This window comes from Corythoichthys intestinalis, chromosome 1 (genome assembly GCF_030265065.1).
Source record: "Corythoichthys intestinalis isolate RoL2023-P3 chromosome 1, ASM3026506v1, whole genome shotgun sequence".
In the NCBI taxonomy this organism is placed as follows: Eukaryota; Metazoa; Chordata; class Actinopteri; order Syngnathiformes; family Syngnathidae; genus Corythoichthys; species Corythoichthys intestinalis.
The window spans coordinates 72,317,155-72,337,222 of NC_080395.1; the positions used below are offsets into that span (position 1 = coordinate 72,317,155).

The window sequence follows — 20,068 nt, forward strand, 5'->3', positions numbered from 1 at the left end:
TGAATGAAATATTTTTATCAGATACTTTGTTCGTTCCATAGTCGAATGTGCTGACAACAAAATCACACAAAATATATCAATGAAAGTCAAAGGTTTCTAACTATTAGGGTCTGGATTTTGAGTTATACGCAAAATTAAAATAGGAAAAACCCTAGAGCTGTCCGGACTAGTTGACATAGTCGACGTCATCGATGACGTAAATCCGTCGACCAGCACAACATCCCGTCGACAGTTAACCCCTCAATGCCTAAATTTTTTTCCAATAATAAAAAAAATAATTGGGGTGTGTTTTTACTTTCAAATAGATGCTAAATTAAATTGAAAGTGTTAATTTGAATATAGCCCATAAAATAGTCATACATTTAGGTATGATGCCGATTAGCGACAACAGGCAATTAAGGAAAACAAATGGCAAAAAAGGCACATTCCCATCTCAGGTCTGAACACACTTTTATCGCAACATCTTTTTTCACTGCTTGTGAAATTCTGAAAAACAATTATTGTTTTTGTTTAAACACAGATGTACATCACATTTTTAATCAGACTAGAAGACATATGATGTAAATAAATAAATAAAAGATGATTTTTATCATAACAGGCAGGGCACTGGCAAATGTGCTGGCAACAATCACCCCTCTATTGTCAAACCATTTCACTACTCTTATGCAGACATTGTCCACAAGAGCCTCTTGCTCTTCAAATGTCCCTCTTCGCTTCTTCTTCATCTATGAGTCTGCACTGAAACAGCACCCACGCAGGCGATTGTGCTGCACGGTCCCAAGTGCAGGTATGCCCTTTTTTGCAAGAGCAACAAACAGATCTACAGATGAGAACCAGTTATCAAAGAACAGCAGGATGAATGACTTGTGCAAGCTTGAGCACAATGTTACCACTGGCTCCTATGTCTGGTTGGCCTGGTACCGGATCTATTTTCCCTGTGAATATGTCAAATGAGTGCACCAGACCTCTTGTGTCGCACAGTACAAAAATCTTGTATCCCAATTTGTATGGCTTTTTTTTGGATATATTGCTTTAGGCTCGATCTGCCCTTGGTGTAGCTCTTGCAGGTCTTGCAGGTGCAGCACTGGTGGTTGGAGGTGGATGAGGCGGATCATCATCATCTTCCTCACTGCTGCTAATGTCCACTGTAGAGTCATTGCTGCTGCTTTCATCACCTGGTGCAGAAAATAATAAATCGCTTTAGGAAACACCAAACATTTTTATCTTTTCAGTGTGTTCACATAGTTACATCCATAGATGTCAAACAAGCTCAAACTTGACACAAACTCACCTTCAATTGCTTTATTAGGATTGTACTCCTCATCGCTGCCCTCACTCTCACTGAGAGCACTCTCAACAGGAGGTGGTTTGGCCCGGTGTGCTAGCTTTGCGTAAAAAGCTGCTGCATTCATTTGTATTTCTGCAGAAAAATAAGGTAAAGAAATTACTGTTATAATTTCAAAACAAAATGTGTTGAAAACCATCAACATACATACATTTGCTTCTGTTTGATAGTTATCAGCTCATGCTGTGTTCATTTTTCATTATATAGAAATAAGAAAAATAAATCAATAGCAATGACATTGTTTATGCAACATGTTATGTTTATTATGTCTACAGATGACAACAAGTGTGGCAATGTCTGAATAAAACGTGTCTAAAAGTGGAACGACATGGAGGCACCCGTGTGCACCGTTGCATATAAAGGATGCGTTCATTTATTTGTTCTACAGAAAAATAGTAACCACAAATGCCCTTTTTTATGCAACACATTACTTTTGTAATGTTTACAGATGATAACGAGAGTGATAGTTTATAGAAAAAACGCGTGCGAGTGTTGCAAACCTTCGACAAACAACGCATTTACGTTTGCGGGGTGGCGGGGGAGGGGGGAGGTGCTTTTCCGATGATGCCGGCTGTAGCGATAGCGCTACAAACCAAAATCGTCATAGAGCTTCAAAAATACTCATCATAGAAACTCTATCTCATCGTGTTAGCAACACAAGTACACAATAAGACGGTACATATTTTTTTATTTTAGCTGACTTACCTTGAATTGAATGAATTAGTCAAGTTGGTGCGCAGGACTTCGACGTGGCTTTCATCTTGAATATCACGGTCCGGAAAAGGAAGCGGTGTTGTCTCTGGTCGGACACGACTGAAACTAATGCTTGAAAAAGGTTCCTAGGCATGTGTTTGACATTAATGTACCGGCAGTGAACAAAGGCAGACGATATTTTGGCCGCTTTCAAAGCTGGAACGGTATGATGCCGAATCGCGACATTCGGCGTTAAGGGGTTAATGAAGGGTTAAAAAAAATATATGCGTGGAAAGTTCAGAAAGTCGGACGCTCTGTATGCAAGCGGGGAAAGTGGCACAAAGCCAAAAAAACGCACCAGAGTGTCCAAAACACTGACTTATTTCAAAGAAACAAAAGAGGGTACACTCTTGTGTCCTGTCTCTTCAATGCCAAGCTTGGCTGCACGTCGGCCGTGAATAAACACCTACAGCGCCGTCACCCAGTTTGTAAGTCTAACTAACGAACTGACTAACTGACTAACTGACTAACTAACTAACTAACTAACTAACTAACTAACTAACTAACTAACTAACTAACTAACTAACTAACTAACTAACTAACTAACTAACTAACTAACGACATGTTTTATTGAAGTTGCTAAGCCTGTCGCGATATGCAATGAGTCCATTTATCGCACGGCAAATAAAAATGAGGGCACTAATTTTCACGGCTGCATATTATCGCTGCACCCGTGCGTGCCTGCGTGCTGATGGCATATGAGACTCCAGTTCTTTTCTCTTATCAACAAGCTGTAGAATTAAAGTTCAGACATACAAAATAAGGAAACACATCTATATTAAACACTGTAACGTTAGCACTGCTACACTGAGGTGAATGGTGGGGGGGGGACCTACTTTAGCCTGCTATAAACATTGGCAGTCGTCTCGTGAAAGCAAACTTGCGGTTATAAGGTGACACTTCAAACATGAAAAATCGCTGGTTAACAGCATTTGCAAAAGAGAAAAATGAAAAAAAAATCTCTGCTTTTTTTGCAGAGTGTAAAGCTGAAGTTAGCTGTTTAGCGAACGTACTTCCGGTGAGCATTCCGAAATAAAAACATGTCATGTTCGTCATATAAATAACGATTTCTGGAGTTAATCCACCTACTTCAGAATTCAGATTCTGCACTAAGAATACCTTTAAAATGACGCCCTTCATGAAAAATCTGATTGGCAATGAATAATTATTAAAATTATTATAATACTATTATATATAGTACTATATTATAATATTAATGTTAGGTGTTTATTTAAGAATTATTTTGAATCATGTTGGAAAGGCGAAGTCAGTGTTCTCAATCTGTTTGCATTCCATTCTTTCAGCATTTGAACTCATTGTTTATTTGTGATTTATTATTGTTACTTACGTGTTTATTTGTACTTTAATAAATAATTTAAGTGTTCCAAAATGTTTTGTGAATTGATAAGCGTCAAGAAAAATTTCATCGCTAAATTAGTAAAAAAATATATACATATTTTTTTAATTTGGGACCCATTTCCCACGACACTACACAAGGTGCCATTATCTAACTAATACTACTAATTATCTTTAGAGGTCTGTGCGTCTTTCCATAGATTAGGAGTGGGAACCTCAGGGCACCTCACGATACAATACGATTCGCGATACAAGGCTCACGATAACGATTATCTCACGATATCACGATACAGCGATTATCGATATACTGGTCAGAAATTTGATACATGATATTCTACGATACAACTATTGAAACAAAACAAAACAAAAAAAAAGATATTTCAAAATAGAAAAAAATACTGTTTAAGTCATTTATTGAACAGTGACACCTTTTTTTTTGTGCAACATTGCGGTAAAATATACATCTACTGCAAATTGTGTACCTGCGCATATAGAGGAAACACACCACAACCACTGATATCTTTGGAGAGATCATGATGAATAGCACCATTAATTTCTTTAAAGTTTTAAGTCTTTTAAAAAATAATTAACAAAGCTGTAGGTGTCTGTCAGCAGTTGAGTTTGGAGTGGGGCAATGATAAAATTGGTGGGTTTTTTCTTCGTATATGACCTTTGTTGCCAAAAGCATTGGTTCGAGCACTTCCCCAATCTGCTTCAGCATTTGAGATGTCGCATTCGGTCAGTCGCATTCTTCCTCACCTTAAAAAAAAAATAGAACAAAAAATATTACCTACTTATTAGCTTTTGAGTTTAAATCCTAATTTTGTTGTCGTGTTGGAAGTATTGATTACATTTAAAAAAAATATATGAATGTATAGAAATTAAAAATGCAATAATTACCTATTTTTAATATGTAGGCTACATTAATTATCATGCACATCACCTTATATATCTTGGAAGCTATTCAAACCATTTTTATAGCTTATGGAGGAAATCGGCGTGATATCACGATGACGTCACCTTGCTTAGCAACGTGTCGCCATTTTGTGAAGGGGGTACGCACAGCTTCACATTCCATAGACAGACGTCTGAAATTCATATATTTCAGGTGTGTTTTGCGTCTTTTTTCCTAAAAACGTCTTAAACGTGGCTTACTATTATCACGAGTCACTGCCAACAGACGAGAGGAGGCGATGCAATTTAAAATTAGCGTTTATTGGCGTAGAAAGCTGCCGATACAAAGTCGCAGCTGATAGCTGGATAAACAAAGGAATGGCCTGCAGTGGAGTTCGGAAACATCTACAACTACCTCATAATGTCACCCAGTAAGTTGACCTTTATCATTTACATGGAATATGTACTGTGTGGAACTGAGAAAATTGGTAGTATATACGAAGTGATTATTTCTGCCGTTACCGGTAATTTGCCTCGAAGCTTTATTTAGCCGTCAACACGTCACGGCAAAAAAAAAAAAAAAAAAAAAAACAATTCCCACCAGGCCAATAGTATACCGATTGACTAATCAGAGCAGTTCACGGCAAAAGAAAAAAAACACTTTGCGAGTTGCCGGTTAAGGTAAAAATAACCACTGCCTAGTCTATTGAATCGTAGCAGCTAATTGGGGCAAAATATAATCGATTAAACTCACCAGTAATAAAATGTTGGCTGCAAACGTAAATGGATTTAGGTTCCCACAGGTGAAAATAGTCCACGGAATGGTTTTCTTTTACTGTTCCTCGATTAATTGCGCTCAGCCATTTGTTACTCCCTTTTTTTCTCACGTGGAAGAATGAAGAACTTCAAATGCGGCTACGAACTCTTCCTTGTGTGACAACCCGCAACACAGCAACTTTTAGCCATTCCGACGGCAAAGAAAGTTCAATGCGTTTCTATTATAAGTGACTGGTGTTTTACCCCATTGTCAATATGGCGACGCTTTTTATGGCTGGTGACGTCATTAAATGCCCGGATGTCCGTCTCCCTCTATTGTATCAAAATGGTAGTATTAACAGTTTGTGTAGTAAACTAGATGGAAAGTGGTACTCAAATAATATCAAATAAATCAGTAAATTCATGTAGGCTTGTTCGATATTCCTTTTCATCCAGTTTAGGGTCCTGGTTTATTTTATATCATTCAACACCAAATATCATCAAAATAATACATGTAAATTAAAAAGTCAATTACATTGCAAAACTTTCTTACCTCAAGCGATGAAAGCGAAGCACACAAACTCCGGTGTCCACTACGTCACCAGCTGCCAGCGAACCTTATTTTTCTTGGACAATTCTTGCATACAGCAAAGTCCTTATTCACTTTAATTCTTTTCTTGTTGGTGTAAACTCTAAAGTGTGTCCAAATGTGATTTGTAGCAATATTTTCTAACTTTTTCCTCCACCGTTCTCACAGAGCTTTTTTATTTTCCTCAACCCACTTGGAGCTTCGTCTCTTCTTCAAACGACTTGTGCACACTTTATCTTCACCGCCACTCATTAGCGCCCCTAGCGGGCCGCCAAGGAATTGCTCAACAAACATTGAGCAGTTTACAGCATTCCTACTCCGTTCTATGGCCAATATGTCAACTAAAAGTATCGATACTTGGCGGGAGCATATCGATAACCAATCGGGTAGCAAAATATCGCGATATATCGCTGTATCGAGATATTGTCACACTCATACCAGGGATATACCTACCCTTACTATCACTGACCCACTACCAAACCGGCCATCCTGATGTTGCAGGCAGCCTAACGTTCTGCACGGTATCTCCGGACCCTTTCACGTCTGTCGCAGGTGCTCAGGTTGAACCTGCTTTCATCGGTAAAGAGCACAGAGCCAGTGGCGTAGTTGCAAATTTTGGCGGTCTATGGTAAATGTCAGTCGACATCTACGGTGCTGGGCAGTCAGCACGGGGCTCACTACAGGAGGCCGGGCCCTCAGGCCATCCTCATGAACCCTTTTTATGATTGTTTGGTCAGAAACATTCACACAAGTGATCTTCTAGAGGTCATTTTGTAGGGCTCTGGCAGTGCTCAACCTGTTATTCCGTGAACAAAGAGCAGAAAGCGACCCTGCTCAAGGTTTAAGGACCCTCTACGGAGCTGTCCAACTCTCCTGGAGTAATCTCCTACAGGGCTGCCACATTGCTCCTCAGACTGTTTAGGAGCTCAGTGATGCCCTGGTCTAGATCTGGGAGGAGAGATCTGGGAGCATTCCCAAGTGTTGTAGGGAGGTCATACAGGCCCGCTGAGGCCACACACACTACTGAGCCACATTTGGACTTGTATAAAAGACATTACTTCAAAGCATAGACATCAAGATACTTGACTGGAAAGCTTCTTCATTCTCCGTGCCCAGCCTGCCTGTAGGGGGCTGTGTGACTTAGCTTCATTTATTAAAGGTCGGTGGGAGTGAAAGCCGGATTTACATTTAAAACGTACGAAAGCTTGACCGCATACGAACATGAAGGATTGTCAGGAGTTATTTGTTGGAGGATTCAAGGTAATTATTATATTTTTCGGACCATGCATGCATTTTGAAACGTTGTGGAAAAAAAACAATGGGTGAAAATAGCAGCCACTGCGATGGCATTATACCTCGCAATATTTACGTAAAATAACTGCCAACTGTTCTGTTTTTTGCTTTTAACCAAGAATTGAGACTGTTTTACGTCCATATCTACAGTAATAAAATATCTCATTCAGATCTGCAACATGTTACGATAGTGTTCCCTTTATTTGTTTGAGCACTGTATATTAGGTATGTCCCGATCGCATATTTTTGCACACGAGTTTAAGTCACCTGATTTTGAGAATCTGCCGAGACAGTCCCCAACGGATACAGATTTTTTTTTTTTCACAAAAGTTACGAAACATGTTACAGTACAGTATTGTACACAGTACTTCCGCTTTTTATCGGAGTGTTGCAGAGTATAAAACATATCCATTTATGTTTCTTTTGACAATGCTATTGTATTCTGGATTATTTTGTTACTTTTCAGCCCTTAAAAAAGTTTTTTTTTTTTTTTTTTTTAAATTAAAAAACAATCTTTTTCATCCGATTATGATCCTTTGAAAAATGGCCCGATCGGCTCAATTTCAAATCGTGATCAGATCGGGAACATCCCTAATATAACGTATGGATAACATTGTTGTTTGTTTGTTTTTAAAAAAAAATATTTTGTATCCTTTATGTCCACATTAGCAATGAAAATGCACCAAATGTTAATTTTCAACCTGGTTCAGTTAGTCGTTTTAGCTTGCCTTTGTAAAATGACAAATTCTCGAACTGAAACTAAAAATTAAATTTCACTCTCTTTGTGAGTGTAGGTCTGGTATAAATAAAATGTTAAATACTGTATTTCCTTTGTATCTCCACGGCTGCAGCTCGAGAGCAAAAATAAATAAATAAATAAACAAACATACAGTGGTATGAAAAAGTATCTGAACCTTTTGGAATTTCTCAGATTTCTGCATAAAATCACCATCAAATATGATCTGATCTTTGTCAAAATCACACAAAAAAATAGTGTCTGCTTTAACCAGGCATGAATATGGGTCAGGGGTTAAAAAGGTGAGAAGGGTGTGGAGGAAATATGTTCCGGTTGGCCTGTCCCAAACGACTGGTTTTCTCCCGATTAGTCAGCCGACTATTTTTACAATTAGTCGACTAATATTTTTTTTTCTTTTTTACTAATTTGGCAATGAATTTTTTGTTGCCGCTTAACATTTCTGACTTCGCCTTTCAACATTATTCAAAACAATTCTTATACAAAAAATGTGTAGCATCATTATTATAGTATACTACTAGATATAATAGTATTATAATAATTATAATATTCATTGTCAATCATATTTTTAAAAAGGGTGTCATTTTAAAGCTATTCTTAGTGTAAAATCTGAATTCTGTAGTATTATAGTATTTACATATTATAGTATTAATTTCTGAAGCATGTGGGATTAACTCCAGAAATCATTATTTATATGACAAACGTGACATGCTTTTATTTTGAAATGTTCACCGGAAGTATGTTCGCTAAACCGCTAACAACTTTACACTCCGCAAAAAGCACTTTTCGGCATTGCTTGTGGTGTCACGAATAGATTTTTTTTTTTTTTTTCATTTTTTTCATTTGCAAATGCTGTTAACCAGCGATTTTTCATGTTTGATGTTTAACCGCAAGTTTGCGTTTTGGAATAGACTGCCAATGTTTATAGCAGGCTGAAGTACTGGACTGTCTCAGGAAATTAGAATACACAATATTCTAATTTTCTGAGACAGTCCTGTACATTAATCCACCATTTAAAGCAGGGGTGTCCAAACTTTTTGCAAAGGGGACCAGATTTGGCGTGGTAAAAATGTGGGGGGCCGACCTTGGCTGACGTCCTTTACATAGAACAATATACAGGACTGTCTCAGAAAATTAGAATATTGTGTATTCTAATTTTCTGAGACAGTCCAGTAGGTTGTCTTTTTTCCCCCATTAATCTCAGTTTAGCAATGCTAATGCTTACAGTGTTTAATATAGATTGTTTCCTTATTTTGAATGTGTGAACTGTAATTCTACGTAGTGGTGTTTGACCAATAAACATCTGGACACAACAACTGGAGTCTCATATGTCATCCACACGCACGCACACATGTATGCATGCACGCGGTGATAAAACGCAGCCGTGAAAATTACTGCCCTCATTTTTATTTACCTTGCGATAAATGGACTCATTGCATGTCGCGACAGGCTTAGCGACTTCAATAAAACATGTCGTTAGTTAGTTAGTTAGTTAGTTAGTTAGTTAGTTAGTTAGTTAGTTAGTTAGTTAGTTAGTTAGTTAGTTAGTTAGTTAGTTAGTTAGTTAGTTAGTTAGACTTACGACTCCCCTCATCACCCCCTAAAAATTTTCTCCTCTGATCTACACAATTCACGTAGGTCACCCTTTTTGACATCAAAACAGCGAATTATGCCGAAAGCTGAGTGATTTTCATGCCTGTTTAACCAAAACCACCACCCAAACATTTATAGATTTTCATATTTCAATGAGGGTAGCATACAAACAATGACAGAAGGGTGAAAATAAGTACAGTAAGTGATTCCTATGCCAAAGGAGACTTGAAACAAATTCCCCAAAAACGCTGGTAGTGAAAGTGAATGAGTTCAAGTAACTGTTTCAGCACTACAACTGAAATTTTGAGATGCAATTTTCATTTTCCCTACATATTTTTTCATTATTTTTAATAACTTTGGGTGAATCGATATTGGCACCTTGGTGACAGACTCCTCAGGCACCCCTCGTAGACGAGCATACAGTTCCAGGTGTTCGGTACCAGTCAGCAACCCCCACATGGTGTCAAACTGTGGGCAGTATCCCATCCTCTGGTGAACCTTGTCCATTTCACGTGCGACACTACGAAAAAGGAAATTGTATTAACAATATGTCATGTGTGCTTTAGTGGATGGCAAAATCATTCTAGATTCAATACATCTTCCACTTCAGTGAGCTCAGGCAGTGGGTCTTGGTCCCCACCCACCATTCCTGTTCCCAATCACACCTCTGTTGACGATTGTGTTCCCCTTTCATCAAGAACTTGGCCACCTCAACATCTCCCTCTCTCCGTTTTCTCTCTCAAAGTCAACAGTCATTGGGTAAGACAAAAGCAAACCCTGGGTCTTCAAGGTGTGTGCTGGGCAGCTTGTAGGAGTACTTCAACAACTCTTCCATCATTCCTTGAAGCGGATGATTGTGCCCAACATGTGGAAGACCTCCTGCGTTGGTCCAGTTCTAAAGAAAAGACGACCGATCCATCTCAATGACTACAGACCTGTGACTTTCACAGCCCAGCAAAGGAGCCATCGTCACCCCCCTGGGATGCAGGGTGGCCCCCTGGGCCACCCGCGCACCCATCAACCGGCCCTCAGGGATGGCTAGAGGGGATGCACCACCAACCCCACATTCACCCCCAACCCCGCTCACGCACCCGGCCCACGAGCCACAGCCGCAGCGCCCCTACCGGCAACACACGCCACGGGACCCCCAGCGGCCCACCAGGCCCAGGGCAGGGTCCCCCGCCGGAGCAGGCAACACCCAGCCGATACACCGGCGGCCAAGCTGGCAAGCTCGGAGCCCCGACCTCGCCCCACTCCCGCGGCCAGCAGCCCAGGCAGAGTGGAGGCCACGCCCCATAAGCCACGCCATAGGGACTTACCTACCACCCTATTACTACGGCTGCCAGATTCCTGGCTGGCAGCCATTACCCAGCACCGTAATGGGATTGTGAGGGGAGGGTAGTGCTATGTATGCATTAAAATAGGAGAGCTTGGCTTAGGGTAGTGGGACCGCAGCATGGAATTTCTGCCCAGCCGCCCGTCCCACCGCCCTCTGCCGGCGCTCTCCTGTGGAGTGTGATGTATGTGGTGCGTTAAAAAAGGTGCTGGGATGGCGGGCCTGTCTTGAGGAGGTAACCGTGAGGCACCCCCCCAACAGGTCCCAACCATCCCATAAACTTGGTGTGTGATGCATTAAAAACAGGAAGGGGGGGGGGGGGGGGGGGCTGGGCCGGGACTGTATGGCCCCGTCCGAACTCCCCCCGGAGAAATGTATGAGTATGTAAGTGCTAGGGTGAAAGATATTTACAGTGCTGAGGTGAGAAGTGCGTGAGGCTGGCTCCCGCGGGCGTGGCCCCGTCCACCGGAACCACCGGCCGCAGGGTGGAGAAGCGCTAGGGCCCCGATCAACCCCCGCCCCAGACCACCCACGGCGCACCCGCAACTGCCCTCCCCTCCCCCCGCCGTCCGAGCACCCACCCCGCACCCCGAGCAGGCGCTATGCCAAGCGCCGGAGACCAGGGGGCGTCCACCTCACCGGCAAGTGACAACAAGCCCCACCCAAGGCCCCGTGGGCCCCATGAGGCCCCGTCAGCCACCCTGCCAGCAGGAGGGCAGCAGCAGCCGGTGCTGTCCAGAGAGGCGGACGGGGCCGGAGACAGACCAAGGGGACGAAAGCGCAAACCCCCCCCACCCCCAGGCCAGGAGGGGCGCGCGGTATGACACCAGGGGGCACCTCCCTGGCACCTGGTACAGGGAGACACGGCTCCGGCCGGGCCGACCCAGGAGGGAACTATGGCCGCCGCATGCACCACCCAGCACCCACCCCACCCGGCCGATCGGGGAAAGGCCCCGGACCAGCACCCCCACCCGCTCACGAGACCAGCACGCGCCCGACGGGACCCCCGCACATCCAGACGCAACCAGACAAGCCCTAGCTGAAAACCCCGGGGCCAGGACCGGCAACGGGACGGCACAGGGCAGGACGCCAACAAACTCCACCTGTGAAGCTGACAGAAAAAGAGGTTTATCAAACACCCTTAGATGTATGCCAAGGACCAGTGAAGTGTATTATTTAAGCATAGTTTCTTAATAATTCTGAGTCTGGTAATTAATATATAGGGTATATATAGGGTTCAGAAAATCTGCATACGTTCCCCAGCAGCTGGCAACCAAATTGTCTATGGGTTACTTTGTAGATTAAACCCATTGACCGATTAAACTGTGAAGGGAGAAAAATTATTTATTGCATGCTCCTGGAAGTGTATAAAGCAGTTCAGATTTAAACATGTCCAGTTTTCAGCTGCAAAAGGATACATACAACTTTCCTGGACACCCCGCATATATCAATTTATGTATACATTTTCATTATTTTTGTGGCACTCCTTCGCAGGCGAGAGAGAGTCCTTATTCTATGTTCATTCTTCTTGCGATTGTTTCCCACTGTTGTTCGTATTTGTCCATTTTATTTGTCTGTTTGGCAGATATTTTCTCTAATGTTATACATTCAATGATTAAATTTAGCCATTGGTTCATGCTTATGTTTTGTTTGTTTTTCCAATTCAACAATATTGTTTTTTTGGCTATCGTTAAGCTTACTAGTAGTTGACAGGCTTGATGGTTAGTGATATTCACTGTATTTAGATCGCCAAGCAGACAGAGTTGGAGACAATGGAATCCTGCAGTTCAATAGGAAAGAGAGTTTCTTCGTTAGATGTGACCAAAATTCTTTCACTGGTTTACATTGCCAAAGAGCATGAAGGTATGTGTCTGACGTATTTTCGTTGCAGCTTGTACATTATCTGATTGGGAGCACCCCATTTTGTACATTTTAGATTGAGTAATATGCCATCTGTGCAATATTTTGAACTGTATAAGTTAAAGGTTCTTATTTTTTGTCATTGTGAATGTATTTTCACAGATGTTGGACCAATAGTTATTATCTAATGTTACCGAAAGTTCGTTATTCCATTTTGCAATTGGTAGACAAGTAGAGTTGCTACATGAGAGGGCTTTATATACTTTGGAAACTTTTTTTTTTTTTTATTGAGGGCGGATGTTTATTATTTTATTCACGAAATGTGGTGGGTCTAACGTACTCGTTAGTGATGGGAATTTGCTTCTGATGGCTGCCCTGATTTTATTGTATTGGAGGAAATTGACCCCTTTGATCTGGAAATCTTGTAGTATTTTTTTCAAATGACATAAATGTATTATCTTTAAACAAATGCTGCAACTGGTTTGTACCATGTACTGAAATAAATAGGAATTTTATCAACTCCAAAGTCTGGGTTGTGCCAGATTGGTGAAAATTTACATGGGGCTAATTGTGATTGCGTAATTTCCATACCTCTCCACCAGGCTTTCAAGGTACATGCTATCATTGGGTTTTTGAAACAGCTATGGTGCTTGATACTAGAACTAATAAAGGGGAGGTTTGCCAATTGTATTCGGTTGCAATCTGTTTGCTCTAATTTTAGCCATGACTGTTGTTCAGTGTTAAGATGTAACCACCTAATAAGATATTGTATTTGATTTGCTATATAATAGTGTTGGAAATTGGGAGCCTCTAGACCCCCCTCTGGTTTTTTAAAGAGGGGTTTTAATTAGGGATGTCAAACGATTAAAATTTTTAATCGAGTTAATTACAGCTTAAAAATTAATTAATCGCAATTCAAACCATCTCTAAAATATGCCATTTTTTTCTGTAAATTATTGTTGGAATGGAAAGATAAGACACACGACGGATATATACATACAACATACTGTACATAAGTACTGTATTTGTTTATTGTAACAATAAATCCACAAATGGCATTAACATTCTTTCTGTTAAAGTGATCCACGGATAGAAAGACTTGTAGTTCCTAAACGATAAATGTTATAGTTACAAGTTATAGTAATTTTATATTAAAACCCCTCATTTTTTTGTTTGAATAAAATTTGTAAAATTTTCAATCAAAAGTAGAGTTAATATAATAAGAAGAATAAAAATAACAATAATAAAAATAGAGTGACCAAAGTCTAAGTTTTACGTGTATTTTGCATAGCTATTTTGATATGGAATGCCAGTTCATTTTGCATGGTTGTTTAGCTGTGTGTCAGAATAGGGCCTCATTACTATAGACTGAAGTGCTTTTCTTTTTGTGAACATTATTTTTTTGGGGAGAGATAGGAATATTATTTTTGTTGTGCTTTCACTAAACGATACTTGCAGTGGGGAGAACAAGTATTTGATACACTGCCAATGGGTGTATGTTTGTTATGAAGGAGTTGCCAATAAACGGCACAGTCCAAAGAACGCCTTTGCCCACTTGCCTCTACTGTATAACATATATCTGTACATATCTTACCCAAAATACAACAAGAGACACAATTGCCACTAAAAGAAAGAAAACTTACCGAAATATGTGTGGAGCACAAATAGCAATTTGCATTGCATTGTGAATACAGCATAAACGTCTCACAACTACTAATTCTCCCACGTTTGGAAGAAATAACATGAGTATGGAACGGCGCTGCCCCCAAGCGGCCGGTGGCATTCTCTTCACTCTTAATGTCCATAAACGGCCTCATTGTAATCTGTTTGAGGCAATATGTGGGATGGTCATTCACCCAAGCGCCAGCAGAGGGCAGCAAAACTCCATAACAAGTGAGCGTTTTCAGTCTACTGTCATTTAAATCTGTCTGACCGTTAACGCGATAATTTTGACAGCCTTAGTTTTAATATAAAATTTATATACCTTATACTAACATTTTATCTTTTAAGAACTACAAGTCTGATCCATGGATCCTTTTCACAGAATGTTAACAATGTTAATGCCACCTTTTTGATTTATTGTTATAATAAACAAATACAGTATTTATGTACAGTATGTTTAATGTGTATATCCGTCTTGTGTCTTATCTTTCCATTCCAACAATAATTTAGAGAAAAATATGGCATATTTTAGAGATGGTTTGAATTGCGATTAATTACGGTTAATTCTTAAGCTGTGATTAACTCGATTAAAAATTTTAATCGTTTGACAGCCCTAATAATAATATAGTAATACAATTCAAGCGCCTTTATAAACACTCCAAGAAATAGAATAAAAATTTACAAACACATAGGATAAAATGGAAGCTCAAAAGGTCGAGAAAAAACTGAGTTAAGGATGAAGGTGGGTACAAAAAATTACGTCCATCTCAAGCAGCCTTTAACTCCATCTACAGAAACACTTTCTGGCAGTTTCTTCAAGTCATTGGTAACCCAGCAAAGTACGTCAGTATTCTGTTAAATCTTCTTTCAAACACCAACTGCAGGCTTAGTCCAGGGGGTGTTGTATCAGATCACTACCTTTGAAATCACTACCCTCAGCCTCTTCAACATTGCTGTTAACTAATGGCTCACAAGTACCCTGCAGCACTGCCCTAAACAGTGTGGTGACTTCACAACTGCTTCACATGTCTCACTGTCAGCTGGACAAAGACTAAAATACTATCTCTGTTAGACTAGTTTCTGACAACACCACAGGTCATCCACATCATCAAAGAGTAGGTTGAAGCCGTTTGAAGATCTTGTCTACCTCAGATCCAAAATAACATGGTCCTACAGCTAGCATTCTGGCAGCTATCATCATTTGCAGCCAACCCATAATACTTTTGAGCTCCTGAAGAGAGTGTGGCACAGTGAGAAGAATCAGATTTCTACCAACATATGCATCATCTTCAACATCCGTGTAGTCTCTCTACTTCCAAACCAATACAGTGGTACTTCCACATATGTACGCATTGACATACCATCCTTTCGACGTCAGACATAAAATTGACTCGTTATCGATGTGCTACCATTTCGACTTACAAACCAGGTCCTGGAACGAGTTTCATATGTAGCGGTACCGCTTGCCTCATCCACACAAAGCTTTGAAGAAGAAGCTGCCTGAGGCATACCCTCCACATCTGCTAATTAAATGAGGTTTACAGACAGACTGGCATCCCGACAACAATCTCCATGACAATGAAAAGAGGGCGGTGCTGTCTCCTCAGCCATGTTACTAGACTAGATGACAGAGTCCTAGCCAAATAGATTCATATGGCAAGCTCCCGTCCTCCTTCCAGAAAATGGAAACATCCTTTCGGTTGCTTCAGACTGTAATGGATGTCACAGGTCTTATCCATATAAACTTAAGGGGTCGTCATTTCACTGGTGCAGGACCACCCTGCTGCCTTTAAGCGGTTAGCCACATGGTCCTCGAACTGGTCAAGTGAGAGCTCATCAGGGTTAGGTTTGTAATTTAAAACTTTTAAAAACAACGTGGAACCTTGAAATAATTATAGTAGAGAATGTGAACCTGCAGTTGTTGAGGAAAGCATTTCCGAAGCTGACAGTCGTATCCCCCGTCAGCATGCGAAATGTCGTCGTTTTCCCTGCGCCATTGACACCAAGCAGGCCAAAACACTGGAAGGTCATTTGATATATGTATATGTATATATGAGGGAGAGTGAGAGAGAAGAGATAGAGAAATACATTTAAATGTTTAAAGTGATTTTTCTGATGCATTGTCAGTAGCTCAACTATTATGCTGTTCTGGTGTCCTGAAAAGTTTGCAAGGTTTCAAGCATAAATATTTGTTGAATAAACAGAAATTTATTCTGAAAATGAAAAGTGGGAAATGCGAAAACACTCACGCTTCTTTTTATATTCTAATCCCGCTTTATCCACAACGTTATTCTGGACATGCCTAGTGTGTTACTCAGTCTACAGGACTCCTTGTCGTATCCCTGATTTTCTCCTAAAAGACCGACCTCTGAGATCATCACAGTGTAAGTGGATTTATATTGAGACTTGATCACAGACAAGTGGACCCTAATTATCATCCCCAGTCATTTCGGTTAACATAAGGTCTTCAGAAATTATCAGTAAACCTCTGGAGTTAGTTGGCTGCCCCTAGAGAAAGCAGGTTGAATAATCCATTTCAGAATGCCATACTTTTTTGTTTTTATTTCTAAAAAGTTTATTATGGGGGGAAAAGTTTTGTTGATTATTCTTTATCTTAAAAAAATATGTATTTACAGTAGTAGGGTTGGCCTTAAAAATATGTATGTACAGTAGTAGGGTTGGGAATTGATAAGATTTTTCCAATTCCATTATCGATATTGCTTAACGATTCAATTCTTTATCGATTCCCTTATCGATTCTAATTTGGACTAATGGACTGTATGAGGTTCTGGGTTCAATATGTTTTATGGTTCATTCGCCTCGGGGTGTCGGTTAGAACACAAGGAGCGGAGAGTGGAGTTGTTCTTTGGCACTTTTAATCCAACTTGGCAACAGGCACAACTATATACAGGCAATGGCACTTGATATGAGAATCACTCAATGAGCAAATGAGAGCATGCGTAAAAAGATGTTAATGTACAGTGGGGTAAATAAGTATTTAGTCAACCACTAATGTGCAAGTTCTCCCACTTGAAAATATTAGAGAGGCCTGCAATTGTCAACATGGGTAAACCTCAACCATGAGAGACAGAATGTGGGGAAAAAAACAGAATATCACATTGTTTGATTTTTAAACAATTGCGTAACAAGATGTTAATGTACAGTGGGGCAAATAAGTATTTAGTCAACCACTAATGTGCAAGTTCTCCCACTTGAAAATATTAGAGAGGCCTGTAATTGTCAACATGGGTAAACCTCAACCATGAGAGTTGTGAAAAAAACCAGAAAAATCACATTGTTTGATTTTTAAAGAATTTATTTGCAAATCATGGTGGAAAATAAGTATTTGGTCAATACCAAACGTTCATCTCAATACTTTGTTATGTACCCTTTGTTGGCAATAACGGAGGCCAAACGTTTTCTGTAACTCTTCACAAGATTTTCACACACTGTTGATGGTATTTTGGCCCATTCCTCTATGCAGTCCTCTAGAGCAGTGATGTTCTGGGGCTGTCGTTGGGCAACACAGACTTTCAACTCCATCCACAGATTTTCTATAGGGTTGAGATCTGGAGACTGGCTAGGCCACTCCAGGACCTTGAAATGCTTCTTACGAAGCCACTCCTTTGTTGCCTCGCTGTGTGTTTGGGATCATTGTTATGCTGAAAGACCCAGCCACGTCTCATCTTCAATGCCCTTGCTGATGGAAGGAGATTTTCACTCAAAATCTCTCGATACATGGCCCCATTCATTCTTTCCTTTACACAGATCAGGCGTCCTGGTCCCCTTGCAGAAAAACAGCCCCAAAGCATGATGTTTCCACCCTCATGCTTCACATTGCGTATGATGTTCTTCGGATGCAATTCAGTATTCTTTCTCCTCCAAACAAGAGAACCTGTGTTTCTACCAAAAAGTTCTGTTTTGGTTTCATCTGACCATAACACATTCTCCCAGTCCTCTTCTGGATCATCCAAATGCTCTCTAACGAACTGCGGACGGGCCTGGACGTGTACTGGCTTCAGCAGGGGTACACGTCAGGCAGTGCAGGATTTGAGCCCCTGGCGACGCATTGTTTTACTGATAGTACCCTTTGTTACTATGGTCCCAGCTCTCTGTAGGTCATTCACTTGGTCCCCCCGTGTGGTTCTGGGATTTTTGCTCACCGTTCTTGTTATCATTTTGAGGCCACGGGGTGAGATCTTGCATGGAGCCCCAGATCGAGGGAGATTATCAGTGGTCTTGTATGTCTTCTATTTTCTAATAATTGCTCCCACTGTTGATTACTTTACACCAAGCGAAGAGTGAAGACTTACAGAAAATGTTTGGCCTCCGTTATTGCCTACACAGGGTACATAACAAAGTATTGAGATGAACTTTTGGTATTGACCAAATACTTATTTTCCACCATGATTTGCAAATAAACTCTCTAAAAATCAAACAATGTGATTTTCAGGGTTTTTTTTTTAACCACATTCTATCTCTCATGGTTGAGGTTTACCCATGTTGACAATTACAGGCCTCTCTAATCTTTTCAAGTAGGAGAACTTGCACAATTGGTGGTTGACTAAATCCTTATTTGCCCCACTGTATTTGTATGTGTATTTGTAGAAGACTGGAATTTGTGAAAAAAATTACATCATGTTAGTGCTGACGCAATAAACATTTGATTTTTGTGTGTGTGTGTCTGTTTGGAAGGAATTATTTTGCAAAATATTGTATGACCACATCCTCTATGTACATAGATGATCACGTATGTACATATATACAGTGCCTTGCAAAAGTATTCGGCCCCCTTGAATCTTGCAACCTTTCGCCACATTTCAGGCTTCAAACATAAAGATATGAAATTTAATTTTTTTGTCAAGAATCAACAACAAGTGGGACACAATCATGAAGTGGAACATTTGTTGGATAATTTAAACTTTTTTAACAAATAAAAAACTGAAAAGTAGGGCGTGCAATATTATTCGGCCCCTTTACTTTCAGTGCAGCAAACTCACTCCAGAAGTTCAGTGAGGATCTCTGAATGATCCAATGTTGTCCTAAATGAGCGATGATGATAAATAGAATCCACCTGTGTGTAATCAAGTCTCCGTATAAATGCACCTGCTCTGTGATAGTCTCAGGGTTCTGTTTAAAGTGCAGAGAGCATTATGAAAACCAAGGAACACACCAGGCAGGTCCGAGATACTGTTGTGGAGAAGTTTAAAGCCGGATTTGGATACAAAAAGATTTCCCAAGCTTTAAACATCTCAAGGAGCACTGTGCAAGCCATCATATTGAAATGGAAGGAGCATCAGACCACTGCAAATCTACCAAGACCCGTCCGTCCTTCCAAACTTTCTTCTGAAAGAAGGAGAAAACTGATCAGAGATGCAGCCAAGAGGCCCATGATCACTCTGGATGAACTGCAGAGATCTACAGCTGAGGTGGGAGAGTCTGTCCATAGGACAACAATCAGTCGTACACTGCACAAATCTGGCCTTTATGGAAGAGTGGCAAGAAGAAAGCCATTTCTCAAAGATATCCCTAAAACGTCTTGTTTAAAGTTTGCCACAAGCCACCTGGGAGACACACCAAACATGTGGAAGAAGGTGCTCTGGTCAGATGAAACCAAAATTGAACTTTTTGGCCACAATGCAAAACGATATGTTTGGCGTAAAAGCAACACAGCTCATCACCCTGAACACACCATCCCCACTGTCAAACATGGTGGTGGCAGCATCATGGTTTGGGCCTGCTTTTCTTCAGCAGGGACAGGGAAGATGGTTAAAATTGACGGGAAGATGGATGCAGCCGAATACAGGAACATTCTGGATGAAAACCTGTTGGTATCTGCACAAGACCTGAGACTGGGACGGAGATTTATCTTCCAAC

General features: G+C 40.6%; 1 protein-coding gene and 1 long non-coding RNA gene across 14 annotated transcripts in view; both read right to left on the reverse strand.

Annotated features, from left to right (window-relative positions):
* The window catches only part of LOC130917366 (phospholipid-transporting ATPase ABCA1-like), a 321,379-nt gene that overhangs the window by 25,317 nt on the left and 275,994 nt on the right, over positions 1 to 20,068 (reverse strand). For 12 of the 13 annotated variants that reach the window (XM_057838802.1, XM_057838715.1, XM_057838723.1 and 9 more), the window contains 2 exons: positions 16,104 to 16,210; positions 9,712 to 9,853 (listed from right to left, as the gene is read on the reverse strand). In XM_057838802.1, coding sequence (XP_057694785.1) covers positions 9,712 to 9,853; positions 16,104 to 16,210 — 249 coding nt within the window. The remainder of the gene's footprint in view (positions 1 to 9,711; positions 9,854 to 16,103; positions 16,211 to 20,068) is intronic. The other variant, XM_057838765.1, reaches the window with a different exon arrangement.
* On the reverse strand, positions 271 to 2,249 carry LOC130917429 (uncharacterized). Its single transcript, XR_009063463.1, has 3 exons — positions 2,051 to 2,249; positions 1,292 to 1,420; positions 271 to 1,175 (listed from the first exon to the last, which is right to left on the reverse strand). It is a non-coding gene; the product is annotated as an uncharacterized LOC130917429 (long non-coding RNA).